Consider the following 14,826-nt stretch of genomic DNA (forward strand, 5'->3'; position numbering starts at 1 on the left):
CTTTTGCAAAGGGCTCTTTAACTTGGCAGGTCAAGGCAGAGCGAGATCCAGGGCCTGGAAGCTGAAACGAGTCACGTTCAGGCTAGAAATAGGGAGGGTAATTCACCACTGGAACAGCTGATGGAGGAAGCTGGCAGGGCCCCCTTCATGTGTAGCCTTTACAGAATCGCAGAGTCCGAGGCATCTTCTGCCTGAGACAGGAGGCTATTCCTGTTGTCCTGGACGATCATAATGCGCCTGTCTGGCCGTACCGCCAGAAGCGAGCGCGACTCCCTTTCCTCCATGCCACGTTGTACAAATCGTTACGGTCGGGGACGAGTCACCGAGGAAGGGTCCCAGGCCAAGCGGGTGAATGTCTGCGGGTTTCCACTCTCCTGGTCCCAGAGGGCTCACCCAGGGCCACCTCTCAAAGTTACGCTGCCTTCCCAGCAGTTCCCGGCTAAGGGTCAGACCCCGCACGGAAGCACATGCCAGTGCTCCAAGCGGCCTGCACCACGCAGGGAGGGCGTACAGCAAGGCTGCCGCCTGACGGACAGTCGCTCGCTGACCCCCTCCCCTTCCTTGGGGCCTGTGCTTGTGTTTGCCCAGGTGAAGGCTGCTGGCGCCTTGTGCCGTGCCAGTAAGAACAGCTGCGATCTGCCTGAGCACTGCACCGGCCTTTCCGCGGAGTGCCCGGAGGACGTCTTCCAGGAGAATGGGGTGCCGTGCCAGTTTGGGACCGGCTACTGCTACAACGGGGTGTGCCCCTCGCACAGCGAGCACTGCCGCACCCTCTGGGGCGCAGGTAACGGGGCTCTCGGCGCGGGGGAGAGTGAAGGCCAGGCAGTCGGCAGCCACGGCTGAGCCTGCAGCACGGAGACTGAGAGCCCAAGTCTCATCCCCTCTGTTTTCCTGGCACCTGGCAGGGAGGCTGCTGTAACCCAGCGAAGCCAGGGCAGGGGCAGGCACTCTGAACTGCAGGATAGGAGCTTAGGGGGCCACGCCGACAAGCTTGGCCTTGGCCGCTCTGTGACTCTGTTTCCCCACCTCCCTGTGTGCAGGGCAGGCGGGACGGGCGAAGCTAAATCAACCACTCTGGCCGCCAAATTGGGGGGCTTTGAGGTACCTTAAGTCGGGCCCCTGATATCTGAGGCTGCTCCTGAAAATATTGGCCTTAATGTTTACGCAGCGCTTTGGGATCTTGGCTGGCAGGCGCCAGGATGGGCATTGTTTTATCATCAGTTCCTGACAGGAGGGGTGATGAGGGCTAGGAGATGCCAGGGGGCGGGGGGTGCCTGGCCTGGGGGAAAGGCGGGCAGAGGCGACCGCGTGCCACTCGCACAGGCACCGGTTAGCGCGCCTTGGGGAAACACCAACGTCCGCTCTTCTGTGTCCCCACAGAGGCACAGGTGGCCCCTGATATCTGCTTTGAGTACAATAGCCGCCAGAAGTGCCTGACAGAGAACGGGAAAAGGCCCTGCAGCCCAAAGTAAGGAACTGCAGCACCCAGTGCTGGGGGGGGGGTGTGTGAGCACCCAGTGCCGTGTGTGTGTGAGCACCCAGTGCCGTGTGTGTGTGAGCACCCAGTGCCATGTGTGTGTGAGCGCGCCCGGTGCCGTGTGTGTGTGTAAGCGCGTCCGGTGCCGTGTGTGTGTGAGAGTGAGCACCCAGTGCCGTGTGTGTGTAAGCGCACCCAGTGCTGGGTGTGTGTGTGTGAGCACCCAGTGCCGTGTGTGTGTAAGCGCACCCAGTGCTGGGTGTGTGTGTGTGAGCACCCAGTGCCGTGTGTGTGTGAGCACCCAGTGCCATGTGTGTGTGAGTGCGCCCGGTGTCGTGTGTGTGTGAGAGTGAGCACCCAGTGCCGTGTGTGTGTAAGCGCACCCAGTGCTGGGTGTGTGTGTGTGAGCACCCAGTGCCGTGTGTGTGTAAGCGCACCCAGTGCTGGGTGTGTGTGTGTGAGCACCCAGTGCCGTGTGTGTGTAAGCGCACCCAGTGCTGGGTGTGTGTGTGTGAGCACCCAGTGCCGTGTGTGTGTAAGCGCACCCAGTGCTGGGTGTGTGTGTGTGAGCACCCAGTGCCGTGTGTGTGTAAGCGCACCCAGTGCCGGGTGTGTGTGTGAGCACCCAGTGCCGTGTGTGTGTAAGCGCGCCCGGTGCCGTGTGTGTGTGAGCGCGCCCGGTGCCGTGTGTGTGTGTGTGTGTGTGTGTGTGTGTGTGTGTGAGCACCCAGTGCCGTGTGTGTGTAAGCGCGCCCAGTGCCGTGTGTGTGTAAGCGCGCCCGGTGCCGTGTGTGTGTGAGCGCGCCCGGTGTTTTGTGTGTGTGTGTGTGTGTGTGAGAGCACCCGGTGCCGTGTGTGTGTGTGAGAGCACCCGGTGTGGTGTGTGCGTGTGTGTGTGAGTGAGCACCCAGTGCCGTGTGTGTGTGAGCGCGCCTGGTGTTGTGTGTGTGACAGAGAAAGAGAGAGCTCCTGGTGACGTGTGTGTGTGTGTGTGTGTGTGTGTGTGTGTGTGTGTGTGTGTGTGTGAGAGAGAGAGAGAGAGCACCGTGCCGTGTGTGTGTGAGAGCGCCCGGTGTCGTGTGTGTGTGAGCATCCACTGCCGTGTGTGTGAGCACCCAGTGCCGTGTGTGTGAACACCCATTGCTGTGTGTGAGAGCGCCCGGTGCTCTGTGTGTGTGTGTGTGTGTGTGTGTGTGTGTGTGTGAGCACCCAGTGCCATGTGTGTGAACACCCATTGCTGTGTGTGTGAGAGCGCCCGGTGTCATGTGTGTGTGTATATGTGAGAGCACCCAGTGCCGTGTGTGTGTGAGCACGCCAGGTGTTGTGTGTGTGTGTGAGCACCCAGTGCTGTGTGTGTGTGTGTGTGAGCACCCAGTGTCGTGTGTGTGTGTGTGTGTGAGCACCCAGTGCTGTGTGTGTGTGTGTGTGTGTGTGTGTGTGTGTGTGTGTGTGGTAGCGCAGTGAGCTGGGCCCAAGGGGGAGGGAGCTCTGTGGGGTGGAGGCGGAGCCATTGTGAGCTGCTCCAATGGGAAGGGAGCTCATGGGGCTGAGAGAGTCGTGAGCTGGTCCGCAGGGAGGACATGGCCACAGGGAAGAGGTGGTGCTTCCACGCTGGAGGTCCAGGCCATTGTGAGGGGCCCCTGCTGCAGCCCCTCCCTTTCAGTGACACGGGCACTTTTCAAAATATCAAACCACGTCTTTCTCTAGGAGGTTTCACCAGGTTCACCCCCCCCCCTCGCTATGCAAATAGCTTCGGCAGCGCAGTCACCGTGACAGCGGGGCGTCCAGAAACACTGTGCGGTAATGTGAGTGGTGGCTCTCTGCATGTAACAGGGGTTCCCATCTTACACAGCGAGCGCCTCCCCACTGTCCAAGCCGCATCATTTCCAGCCGTTCTCTTCAGTTCAGTGAGGGGTCGGATCGCACATACGTGGCAGACCAGGCTTGGCTATCAAACGTTCATGAAAAACCATAAAAACAACTGGGCAGGTGCGCTGGTTCTTTCGCAGGGGACGGTCCTTTGTCTGGATAGTGATTATATAACCGGCAGGCTCGTTTTTCCATAACAAACTTTCATATTGTTTGAACCACTCCGGGATTCCGCTGTTTTTCTTTTTGCCAGGGAGGCTGTCAGCCCAGCTGCTAATCGCAGATGAGAGATTAGTTCTTCATTTCCTTTTGTGTGATGATTTCCATTAGGAAGCTTCAGGGGCGTTACCCATTTGCGATATCTGGTTACCAGCCTCCTCCTAGTTCTAGGAACGATGGAACATGTCCACGCTAAATTCTTGCTCTGCGTCAAACGGTAACAAGAGAAATGGATCTCTCTTGGATCTGGCGTTATGGATGATTCCAAGGAGTCTTGTTTAACGTTCTCTGTCTTTAGGCAACCCCGTTTGATGAGAGATTATTTAAACCAAGGGCGTGGACTGCAGCCGGCTAGCTAGTATTTCTGCTAACATCTGTGCCATGAGTCAGCAGCGAGATGAGCCTGTAAGAGCTGCGTCTGCCAGAGTCTTTTCCACCTTGAGGATAGGACAGCAGTAGCTTCTAAGAGAGAGGGTGCCTATGTGTATTCCCTGCGTGGGTATGCATATGCCCCTGAGTATGGACACTCTTCCAGGCTGTGTCCATTGGCCTACACGTGCTGTACTAACTAGCAGCGCCCCTACAAGCACATGTCTAGGAACAGAGCCTCCACCGCTGAAGATCAAAGACTCTTCGTCCAGGGCTCCCCAGGAAGGTAGGAGGTTCTCTATTGGACATCAGGATAGATCCCGTTGAGGACCATCCATAAGAGACGTGCTCTCTCCCCAAGCCTGTCCAGGACAAGTGAAGCTTCACGCCTGGAACCTGAGGAACTCGCCGTGCTAAACACTTGGATGCACATTGGATGACAAAGCAATTGAAAAGAAAGATCCGCCAGTGCTGTCGGCCACCTTGCTACCAAATCGTGGGGACCGACGTTCACCGGCTCCGTCCACAAGCGCTGGGCCAGACTCAGTGTCCGTACTCCCTCGTCCGTTCGAGCACCACCCCGCTGCCATGGACACACCGGCTCCATGGGGCTGGACTGCCGGCATCCCTCAGACATCAGGGCGTGTGAAGACTTGAAGCACATGGACAATCTCTGCTTCCCTCTGGCCTGGCCCTCCTGAGGGGTGTTATCACTCCAGAGAAGGAGTCTGTGTTGGTGTCTTGTCTCCACACCTGTCAGGAGTGGCCTAATACAACTCCACTGCTACCAGTGGCGCAGTTTTTAGAGTTGGATGAGGCGGAGATGAGCCCTTCCAGTATCTCCATGGAGACAGCCCTGACAGATACTCAAGGAGTCCTGCTCGCTGGTTTTGGTACGACTCCGTCAGGAACCACTGGTAGCAATTCCCTTGGGATCCCCTCTACCCACCCAATCCCGCGTCTCGTATTGTGAGCCTTACTGCCGGCATCTTCTCGAGGTCGTACTGCTCGCTGTGCCTGTCAGAGCACGGAGAAGAAAAGGGAGCTCCAGGTCTGCAGGTACCAACGGTTCCAACAGGCATCGCCTCATGATCCTACTCACTCCTCTCTCTCCGCCTCCACTGATGCGCCGGCTGTAGCAAAGAGTGGCCAATAGCTTCCAGATGAGGAGGTCTCCAGGACCCTCCACACTGGCTTCTGGGTACCTTGCCTCCTGATTCAGGAAGCCATCCCAGAACCGGCCGGCGTGGCAGGGCAGACTCCAGCGGCGTGTGCGCCAACCCTGAAGAGAACAGAGAAGAGAAATTTCCTGCCTGCTTATGGGAGTGGAATTTTTGTTCTCCCACCCTGCTCCCAACTCCCTGGTGGTACGGGCAGCCACAGAAAGGGCTCCGTCCCACTGCCAAGGACCACCCGGCGGACAGTGGCTCTAAGCGACTGGACCTGGCAGGGAGGCAGGGCGTCTCCTCCGCATGCCTGCAGTTTTGTGTGGCAATCTGCCAGGCTCTGTAAGGGGAGTGGAGGAGACCCCGTGTTCATGAAAGGGCTGGAGATGGGTTCTGCGTTCCCTGTGGGCTTATCGCCAGAGCCCGGGAGGAAACACCGGAGATAATCTTCCTGCCAGGAGGAGAGAGGGAAGGGGAGCCCCAGCGTAGGGAAATGCAGCCCTGCTGAGCCGAGGCAGCTCTTTGGTGCGATGTGCCACAGGAGATGGTGATCTCGGTCCAGGAGCTGCTGAGCTGGGCCTGCTCACGCCCGTCACTCGCTGGGTTGCGGGTGAGCTCCCCTCTGCGATGCAGAGCTGCAAAAGGCAGAGGAGCTGGTCCACAGGGGCGCTGGCTGGGGGGAGGCTTCGGGGCCGTGCCAGACGAAGCCGAGCTGAGACCCCACCTCTCACTCTGCCCGCAGGGACGTCAAGTGCGGCACGCTGCATTGCCTGAGCGGGAGCAGGAGCCCGGTCGGCGGGGGCGGCTTCCACTCCCTGTCGTTCGGGGGCGTGACCTGCAAAGCGGTGCTCACGGACAAGGAAGAAAGCGACACGGTGGCGAGCCTTGTGCTGGTGCCGACGGGCACCAAGTGCGGGGAGGAAATGGTGAGCGCCCCGCCCACGTCCTCGCTCGCTGGGTTGCGGGGAGCAGGGGGGGTGCCCCGGGGGCTGCTGGTGGGGAGGGAGAGGCCTGCGTTTGGAAAGCAGCCGCGGGGCAGGGTGCCAGTGCACACGGTGCTGAAAGCTTTCTGCCTTCGCCTTCCAGGTCTGCTATGCCGGGCGCTGCCAGGACCTCCTGATTTACGGTGCCAAAAACTGCTCTGCAAAGTGCAACGGCCACGGGGTAGGTTCAGGCCGGGGAAAGGACGCTCGCCCCTCCTTTGGTTTACCCAGCACCCACCAAGGGGCCAGCACGGCCACGATCCACTGGGTGTCCTCCGACTGTACAGGAGCGACTGTGCCGCAGATTGCTCCTCTGGGGAATCGGAGCGCAGACGGTGCCGTGGAGAGCTGGGAGGCGCGGGTGGAAGGTGCTAAGCGTTGTTCCTCACGGGGCTTTGCCCACGGACCCCATGTGTCTGTGACATGTGCCCCAAGCCCTGCGGGGTCTCCCCTGGCTTCTCAGCACTTCTTCTCCCCCTGGCCACACCCCATTCTGGGTCTGACCTCAGAGCTGCCCTCCCTGTCCTGCAGCCCCACACGTCCCGCGCTTGGCCGGAGTGCAGGGCGTCGACACCCGGGTACTGCTGCCTGCTCCCGTGATGGGCTGCCTTTCAGCCAGCGACTTGCCGTGTTCCCGAGGCGCCCGGAGGGGGGTGAAGGCAGGAGGCGGGTGGGGCCACGCCATTTAGCGATTGAAATGTTGGCGGGGAGGGCGGGCACCTCCTGAACACCACCACCAGTCACCCGTGGCCCCCAAGGTGCATTTACTACGTCTGGCCACTCCCCTCCCTCGGGGCGTGCAGCCCCAAGCCACCTGTGCCCGGGCTGTGTGGGCTCCGTGTGATCACAGGCCCCACGTCCCCACCAGAACCCCCACGGCACGTGGCTTCTCTCAGCGTGGCTGCTCCGGATCGGCCCAGATTCCCGTGGAGTGCTGCCCTGCCATTCACCGGGCACTTTGGGCCGGGGAGCAGTTTGGCCCAGGATGGGGGGGACCGAGCTCGGCAGAACATCGTCTCCTCCAGCAGCAGGGAGCGCGGGAGGCCCGGCCCGGGTGGGCCAGCTGTGAGCTGCTCGCGGGTGCTCGGTCTGTCCCAGGCGGGGGCTGGTGCTGAGCGCGACAAAGGGGGCACAGCAGCGTGGCACCCTGTTGCACCGCAAACAGACACTGTGGGGCCGATTCCCGGGCCGGAGTCGCCCAGAGCCAGTTGCCAGCGTCAGTGTGTTCATGAGAACTCACCAGTCGTGCTCCTGAGTCCAGGGCAAATGTGCAGCAGCTGCGAGGGGCCCAGGGCCGCATGCCTGCTCGGTAAAGCCAATGTGGTGCTGAAGCCGACAGGAGGGTGACCGGGGTAGAGGCCGCAGGATTGAGTCCAGGCCTTCCCTTTGCAACGCTCCGTCAGAGGAGCAGCGCTGCGGCCGGGTCCCTGACCTGCCGGATTGGATTTCAGGTCTGCAACCACAAGCGGGAGTGCCACTGTGAGCCCGGCTGGGCCGCGCCCTACTGCGAGCGGAAGCTGTCGGAGATTGTGCCAGGTACAGTGCTCACTAGGAGAACGGCCAGACGGGGTCAGACCAAAGGTCCGGCTAGCCCAGGGTCCTGTTTTCTGGCAGTGGCCAATGCCAGGTGTGCCCAGAGGGAATGAACAGCACAAGGAATCAAGTGATCCCGCCTGTCATCCATTCCCAGCTTCTGACCAACAGAGGCTATCGACACCATCCCTACCCATCCTGGCTAACAGGCTAACCTATCCCCCATGAGTTTATCTAGCTCTTTTTTGAATCCTGTTATAGCCTTGGCCTTCACAACATCCTCTGGCAAGGAGTTCCACAGGTTAACTGTGCATTGCATGAAGAAATACGGCCTTTTGTTTAAGGGCCATGAGGGCAGGGCTTGGGATGGATCTGTGGGAGGAAACAGGCAGCAGCAAGGTCCTGACTGTGATGTTTGAGAGACTGGGCAACACACTCCTTTCAGGAGCAGCTCAGATCGGCCAAAGCCCTGGAAAGCCAGGGGCAGTCTGGCCCTGCCCTGCTCACCGTGGGCTGAGCTGGGTGACTGAATTCTGGGTACGTCCAGAGTTTCCTACACAAGGCAGAGAGGGACCAAACCAACCCCTGCCGAGAGTCGCCACGCCAGGGGGAGGGGAACACCGCCCGCCCTGACCCTCCCTCTGGGTCTCGACAGGTGGGAGCAGTGTGATCGTGGCAGCTGTGGTGGCCATGATGGTCCTGGGAGCCGTGCTGGTCATCGGAGGCGTCGTGTTCTACAAAGGCAATGGAAGGAAATACTTCCAGAAAGGGTAAGGCGGCTCTTCCCTGCCCAGCGTCCCCTAGGACACGCGACAGCCAGACTGCGGCGGGGCGCAAGCGACAGGCAGATGAGACAGCTGGGTGGACAGACTGCAGCCCCCGCGCCTGTCTCCCTTCCCCCCCCCCCCACTAGCACTTCTGCTTGGCTCCCGATATCCGGGTGCTTGTCAGAGTCTGTGCTGAGAGGCAGGCGTCCCCTGCTTGCCCCTCCCCGATGGCCCGTGGGGGAGAGGAGTTCGTTCCCCCTTGGCTCCTCCACACTTGCCCATCCACCGAGGGGGTCAGTTTGCCTCGGTGGTTTTTGTCACTGTGACCCGCCCTGACCAGCCCAGCCCGCTGCCCACAGAAGCGGCTGTCTGGCCGCAGCACGGGAGCTGCAGTTACAAGGGGTCTGAGCGGTGTCAGGCGTGGGAAGCGGTGTGCCCCGAATCCCTGAAAAACGGACCCTCCACCCACTGGCGCCAGACCCCTCCTCACCAGCCGCTCCAGGCTCTCCCTTCCTGCACCCCCTTCATCCGCTGCCTGCTCTGAGCGGCCTGCTCGGGAGGAGCCGCTTGGGCCCAAGTCCTGTCCACCCCTTGTTGGATAGCAGGAGCTTCTGATGGGCCTGGCCGGGCGTCTCCCTGCTGAGCCTCGTGGTCCTGTCGAACAAGGAGCTGCAAGGCCCTGGTGCTGGCAGGGCCCGGTCCCTGTCCTCTCTAGGCGGCAGGGGAATATTGAGGGCGCTGGGCGGAGAGGTGTCTGCTGCTCAGCTTGACGCCTGGGCCGGGGGGTGACGCCCCTCGCTGGAACCTGAGGGAAGGGGCAGCAGCTTCTCTGAGGCGAGAGCCCCTCTGTGCGTCATGTCCCAGAGAGGGGAGCCGGGGCTCACTCTACGCCCCGCCCCGGGGCTGAGAAACCCCCGCCCAAAGCCCCTTGGGGAAAGCTACAGGCCCACGTGGCACGTTACTAAGGCAGCAGGGCCTGGTGAGCCCTGGGCTGTTCTGTGCCTCGCTGCCGCCGAGCCGTGGGGGCCACGTTCAGCTGTTGCTGTGTGTTCCAGGCGGATTGTGACCAACACCGCGGCGGGGCTCTCCAACCCCTTGTTTCAAGAGGGCAGCAGCCACAGCAGGAGCGTGAGGCCCGAGCTGCAGAGCTGTGACATCGGCAGCCCAAACCTGATCGCCACCACCTCAGACCTCACGAGCCCCAGGTCCGTGCCCCTGGCTCCCAGCCGGCCGCCCCCTGAGGTACGTGGGGCCGGCAGCCGAGGGAGCAGGAGGGCAGCTCCCTGGCTGGAGTGTTTTCGTGGGGGATGCTGGGCTCCTGGTGACGGCGTCCCTGCAATGCTGCTGTGGAAAGGGGAGTCGGGCGGCTGCCTGTCACCCCGACGATCACACCAGAGACACGGTTCGGAGCCCGTTGCCCTCTCCAGCGGGAGCGGGGAACGAACCCAGCCTGGTGTGAATCTGAGCATAGGGATGGGCTGAGGGAGGCAGGCCTGGCCCTAAGAGCTGCAGCTTCTCCCGGTGGTGCTTTCTGCTACTGCTGGGCAGCCGGGTGTCATCAGCGCCCCTCAGTGGAGCCAGATGCCCAGGGTCGGGACAGTCCTTGGAGTGGAGGGATGGTCCCGTAGCTTGACCCTCTTATCCCCCTGCATCCCAGGCTGTAGCTGTGCCTGGGCTTCCCCAGGACTCTCCCCGTCCCCCCGAGTCCAGTTAAAACGCGGGGAATGGGGCCGTACGGGGGATCTTCCGCCACATCAGAGGGGCTGGCTGCCGGGCAGAGGCCCCATAGCACACGCTCCATGCGGGAGCCTGGAGCTGTGAGAGCCCCACCGGGGCAGACCCAGATTTGAGGTGTGGAGGGGCAGATCCCCTCACTAACTGCCCCCAGGAGAGCCCCGTGTGTGGATCGTGCTCGGCCCCAAAGGGTGGTTACCATGGCTACCCGCTGGTAGGGCTGTTCTCTTGGCTGCATTGGCCATTAGGGGCTTCAAGCCGCTGGAGCCCAGGCAGAGGAGCAGCTGGGTTCGAGGGGCCCTGCCCTGCCCTGGGCTGGCGGCTCCTCGGCCTGAGTAGCTGGGCGTGTGGGGTCGGCCCCTCCCCTCGCTCAGGGCAGGCTGGGCTGGGCCCTGGCAGGACGGGGAGGGTGTCTCCCTTCGGTGGGCATGGGTCATGGCCAGTTGGGGCAAGCCCCTCTCCATTTGGGGCATGGGAGCGGGGGATGTGCCTCCTGGGGTAGGACGCCGCTGGGTCGCTTTGGGTCCTGCTCACCTCCTCAGGGATGGGAAGCCAATAATTTCTCTGTGTCCCTTCTCAGCCTCCCGCGGTGGCCAGCAGCGCCAGTCGGAGCGCCCTAGCGCGCCCAGCCAAACCGGAGCAGGTACGTCACCGGCCTGGGCCAGCCTTCTTCCTGGGAACCGCTGTGGCTCTGTGGCCCCTGTGCTGTCCAGTGCCTGAGGCTGTCACCGCTGCCCTCTCAGCAGGAGTCTGCCGAACACCCCTCGGTGCAGCCGAGCTGAGCGCAATGAATCCAGGGGCCGGGAGTCGCCGCTGTGGGGCCCTGGGCAGACTGCGCCCCGCTCCTGCCCTCCCATCTGGGGCGGAGCACGGCCTGTGCTCCACGGTGAAGGGACGCCGTGCTGGAGGGAGCCGAGTGGACATGCCTGGATTGCGGCATGGACTCTTGGAGGCTGCCCTAACCGGAGAACACGGCAGTCTGTCGAGCCGTGTCCCTGTGGGTGCTGCGCTTCGGGTGGGCCGGCAGCCTGTGGGCCTCGGAGCCGAGCTGTTCGGTGTCTCTGTGCGCCCTGCCTCAGGCCTGACTCCGAGACTCTAGAGCCGCACGAGCGACCCGCCCTCAGAGCCTCCTCAGCCGCCTCAGCCTGAGCGGGAGCTCTCGTGTGATTCCCTCCCAGCGCCTCGTTCAGTTGTAGATCGCTTTAGTTTAGATTCTTTTAGCTGAGCCGTGGAGAGGCTTAGCCTTGTTCCTCACCCTCTCTGCTGGCAAGCCTCGCCTCCCTTGGACGCTGCCTTTCTTGCCAGGAGACTGCCTGGGCAGCCATTCTGACTGAATTTTCTGCCTTGCCGAGTTACGTGTCCCTCAGAAATTTCTGCCTTGCCCTTAGATCTAGGGTGAGGAAGAACTTGGAGAGAAAGACTACGAATGACGGAGCACTCCCCTTGTACTCCTCTTCCCCGTAGCCCCAGCAAGCCCCGTAGCCTGTCTTCCAAAGGTGGCCGATGCCAGATGCGAGAGAGAAAGGACTAAACCGGGCAATAACTTAGTGATCCATTCCCTGTCATCCGCTCCCACCCTCTGGCAGTCAGAGGCTACGGGGGCTACACTCCGCACCGTGCTGGCTAATAGCCATTGTGAGGCCAATCATCCATGAATGGATCTCATTGTTTTTAAGCCCAGCTATACTTTGGCCTTCGCAGGCATCCCCTGGCGAGGAGTTCCACAGTCTGTCAGTGTGGGGTGGGAAGAAGTACTTCCTTGTGTGTGTTTTAAACCTGCTCCCTGGTCATTCCTTGTGTTACGGGAAGCGGTAAATAACACTTTCTTATTCACTTTCTTCACATCCTGTATGAGTGTATAGAACTCTACATAGCCCACCTCACTCATCTCTTTTCTAAACTAATCTCTCGTACTGAAGCTGTTTCCTAGCTTTGTTTCCTGTCTTTTAACCGGTTATCGATCCATGGGAGGATCTTCCCTCTTATCCTAGAACAACTTACTCTGCTTAAGAGCCTTTAATGAGGGATATTGTTAAGGGCTTTCTGGCAGTCCAAGTACACTATGGCGACGTCTAAACTACGATCCTCTTGAGGAAGAGCAAAAAATGAGGAAGAACGGCTCTTGCGCAAAAGGGGGTTTTTGCGCAAAAAGGCGCCGTCCGCACAGCGCTTTTTTGCGCAAAAACCTGTTGCTCAAAAGGGAAAGGAAGAGGAAATGCAAATGAGAGTGCGACATATGCAAATGAGTGCTCCATTTGCATTTGCTCTTCCACATGAGGATCGTAGTTTAGTCGTAGCCTATATCTACTGGATCATCCTGGTTCACGTTTGTTGTTTCCCCTCAAAATATCTAATAGATTGGGGAGACATTTCGCTTTTTAAAACGTGTGTTGACTCCGTCCCAGCAAATCGTTTTTACCTTGTGTCTGATCATTCTGCTCTTTACTGGAGTTGCAACCCGTTTGCCAGATTAGGCTTACTGGCCTGTAATTGACAGGATCGCTTCTGGAGCTTTTTAAAAAAATGGTCATTACATTAGGTCTCCTCCAGGCATCAAATGCAGAGGCTAATTTATGCGCTAGGTTACAAATAGCACATAGTAGTTCTGTCGTTTCATAGAAGTTCTTTCCGCATTCTTGTCACCTCTGGCTCTGGGGACTTAATACTCTTTATCAATTTGTTCCAAAACCTCTTTATCAATTTGTTCCAAAACCTCCTCTGTCAACATCTCATTTTGGGACAGTACTGGATGGGCCTGGTCCCTGGATCAGCCCCCACCCAGGCGAACACCCAGCTATCGTAGAATCAATCAGAGGACTGGAAAGGACCAGGAGAGGATGGCAGGATGAAGTATTATCTAGACCGGCCCTGACGGGTCTGTCTAATCTGCTTCAAAAATCTCCAGTGTTGGAAAATCCACAACTTCCCGAGGCTGTTTATTCCAGTGCTTAACCACCCTGACAGGGAGCTTTCTCCTAATGTTCAACCGAAAGGGCCTTGGCTGCAGTTTAAGCCCGTTGTTTCTTGTCCTATCCTCAGAAGCTAAGAACACTTTTTCTCCCTCCTCCGTGTAGCACCTTGAAAACGGCTCCCATGTCCCCTCTTCACTGTCTCTGCACTAAACAAATCCATTTCCCCCGTCTTCCCTCATAGCTCATGTTTTCTGGCTCTTTCATCATTTCCCTTGCTCTTCTTTCTTCCATTTGTCCACATCTTTCCTGGACTGTGGCACCAAGAACCTGGACCCAGTTCTCCGCTTGAGACCCAGTCAGCACAGAGTAGAGAGTTAGGACTTATGTCTTGCTCACAGCTCTCCTGCTCATGCATCCCAGAATGCTGTTTGCTTTTTCGCAGCAGTGTCACCCTGTTGGCTCACCTGTAGCGTGTGGTCCACCTTGACCCCTCGATCCCTTTCCACGGTGATTCTTCCCAGACAGCCACTTCCCATGGTGCATGTGTGAACTGAGGGTTCCCATTTGTCCTTATGGAACGTCACCCTGTGTATTTCGGGCCACTTCTCCAGTTTCCCAGGCTAGAGATGCACTTTGCGTCTTGCCTCCAGCTCCAGGTGATTGAGCGGCTTTGGGGAACTATCTCCTGGGCCCGGTGGCAACACGATGAATGAGCCATTCCAAAGCCCAGGGAATCCCCGCCCAGGCAGGCAGCTTCCTACCGGGCAAGGCTGCATGAAGTGCAATTCAGGACACCCTTATACCCCACCTCTCCCGCTGCCTGGCTCCCGGGCCGTGACCAGCGCTAGCCAGACCCTGTCACGAGCAGCTCCCAGGGCACAGCTGCTGCCTCCGGGCACAGCACCAGGGGCCCAAAGAATCGCGGGGAGCAGGGCCCTGCAGCTGGGGCAGGAGCCCTGTGGGAGGACAGGCTGAGGCCTGGATGGGCAGGTTGTAGCCAGATGGGCCTTTGTGCCCTTGGCAGGAGCCCGCAGAGGAAGGGTTGGAGCAGGCCCGGGCTAGATGCAGCACCGGGAGCGCCATGCTGGGCTGCCCCAAGCGCATGTGACACGCTGGAAAGGTGCTCACACGCGCTGCCCTTCCACTCCCGCCCTCGCGTGTCACGGCCACGGGCCGGCCGAGGGGCACGCCCGTCACTGCGCCCCCCCCCACACCCGGCACCGGCTGCCGTGTGCAGCGGGCCCCGGGCTGACTGGAGCCCCAGTGTTTTCACTGACCCACGACGGCGTGATCTGAGCCCGGCTTTCTGTTCTCTGCCTTTGCCTTAGGTTGGAGTGAGAGCCAGCGTGGCACCTCCCCCTCTGGTCCCTGCGAAGCCCCGAGCGGCGCCTGGCGAGGTAACGCTGCTCCTCACGCAGGGGAGGGGGACCCGAATGGCAGCACCCCCCATGCCCACTGGAGGGTGGCGCTGGACAGCAGGTGCCTCGGGCCTGCCCAGGGTGGCACCTCCCTGCCTGAAGCCTTCCTCAGCCAGGCTTCCTCCCCACCCCCCAGCGCCCTCGCCTCCTGCCAGGCCGCCTTGCAGTGCTCCAGGCTGCGATCGCCCCCCCCACTGCTCCTCCAGGGGTGGGGCTCAGGGGTGCTGTCCCCCATTCCCTAGCCCCATGGGAGCGATCCACCGGCCAGCCCTCACCCCTGCCCCGGACATGCCAGCCGTGCTGGTGGGTTGAATCTCAAACCCCCTCAGGTGCCGCCCTCGGAGTAGCTGCCTGGTGCGGAAAATGTCAGCACCGTTCA

At 60.3% G+C, this 14,826-nt stretch overlaps 1 protein-coding gene across 3 annotated transcripts in view; it reads left to right on the top strand.

The window, feature by feature from the left end:
• ADAM8 (ADAM metallopeptidase domain 8) overlaps positions 1-14,826 on the top strand; it is a 62,291-nt gene that overhangs the window by 44,522 nt on the left and 2,943 nt on the right. For all 3 annotated transcript variants that reach the window (XM_075934687.1, XM_075934686.1, XM_075934688.1), the window contains exons 14-22: positions 589-784; positions 1,381-1,468; positions 5,843-6,026; positions 6,187-6,264; positions 7,535-7,619; positions 8,272-8,386; positions 9,439-9,625; positions 10,698-10,760; positions 14,358-14,426. In XM_075934687.1, coding sequence (XP_075790802.1) covers positions 589-784; positions 1,381-1,468; positions 5,843-6,026; positions 6,187-6,264; positions 7,535-7,619; positions 8,272-8,386; positions 9,439-9,625; positions 10,698-10,760; positions 14,358-14,426 — 1,065 coding nt within the window. The remainder of the gene's footprint in view (positions 1-588; positions 785-1,380; positions 1,469-5,842; positions 6,027-6,186; positions 6,265-7,534; positions 7,620-8,271; positions 8,387-9,438; positions 9,626-10,697; positions 10,761-14,357; positions 14,427-14,826) is intronic.

The sequence above is a fragment of the Pelodiscus sinensis genome, chromosome 8, assembly GCF_049634645.1.
Source record: "Pelodiscus sinensis isolate JC-2024 chromosome 8, ASM4963464v1, whole genome shotgun sequence".
Lineage (NCBI taxonomy): Eukaryota > Metazoa > Chordata > Testudines > Trionychidae > Pelodiscus > Pelodiscus sinensis.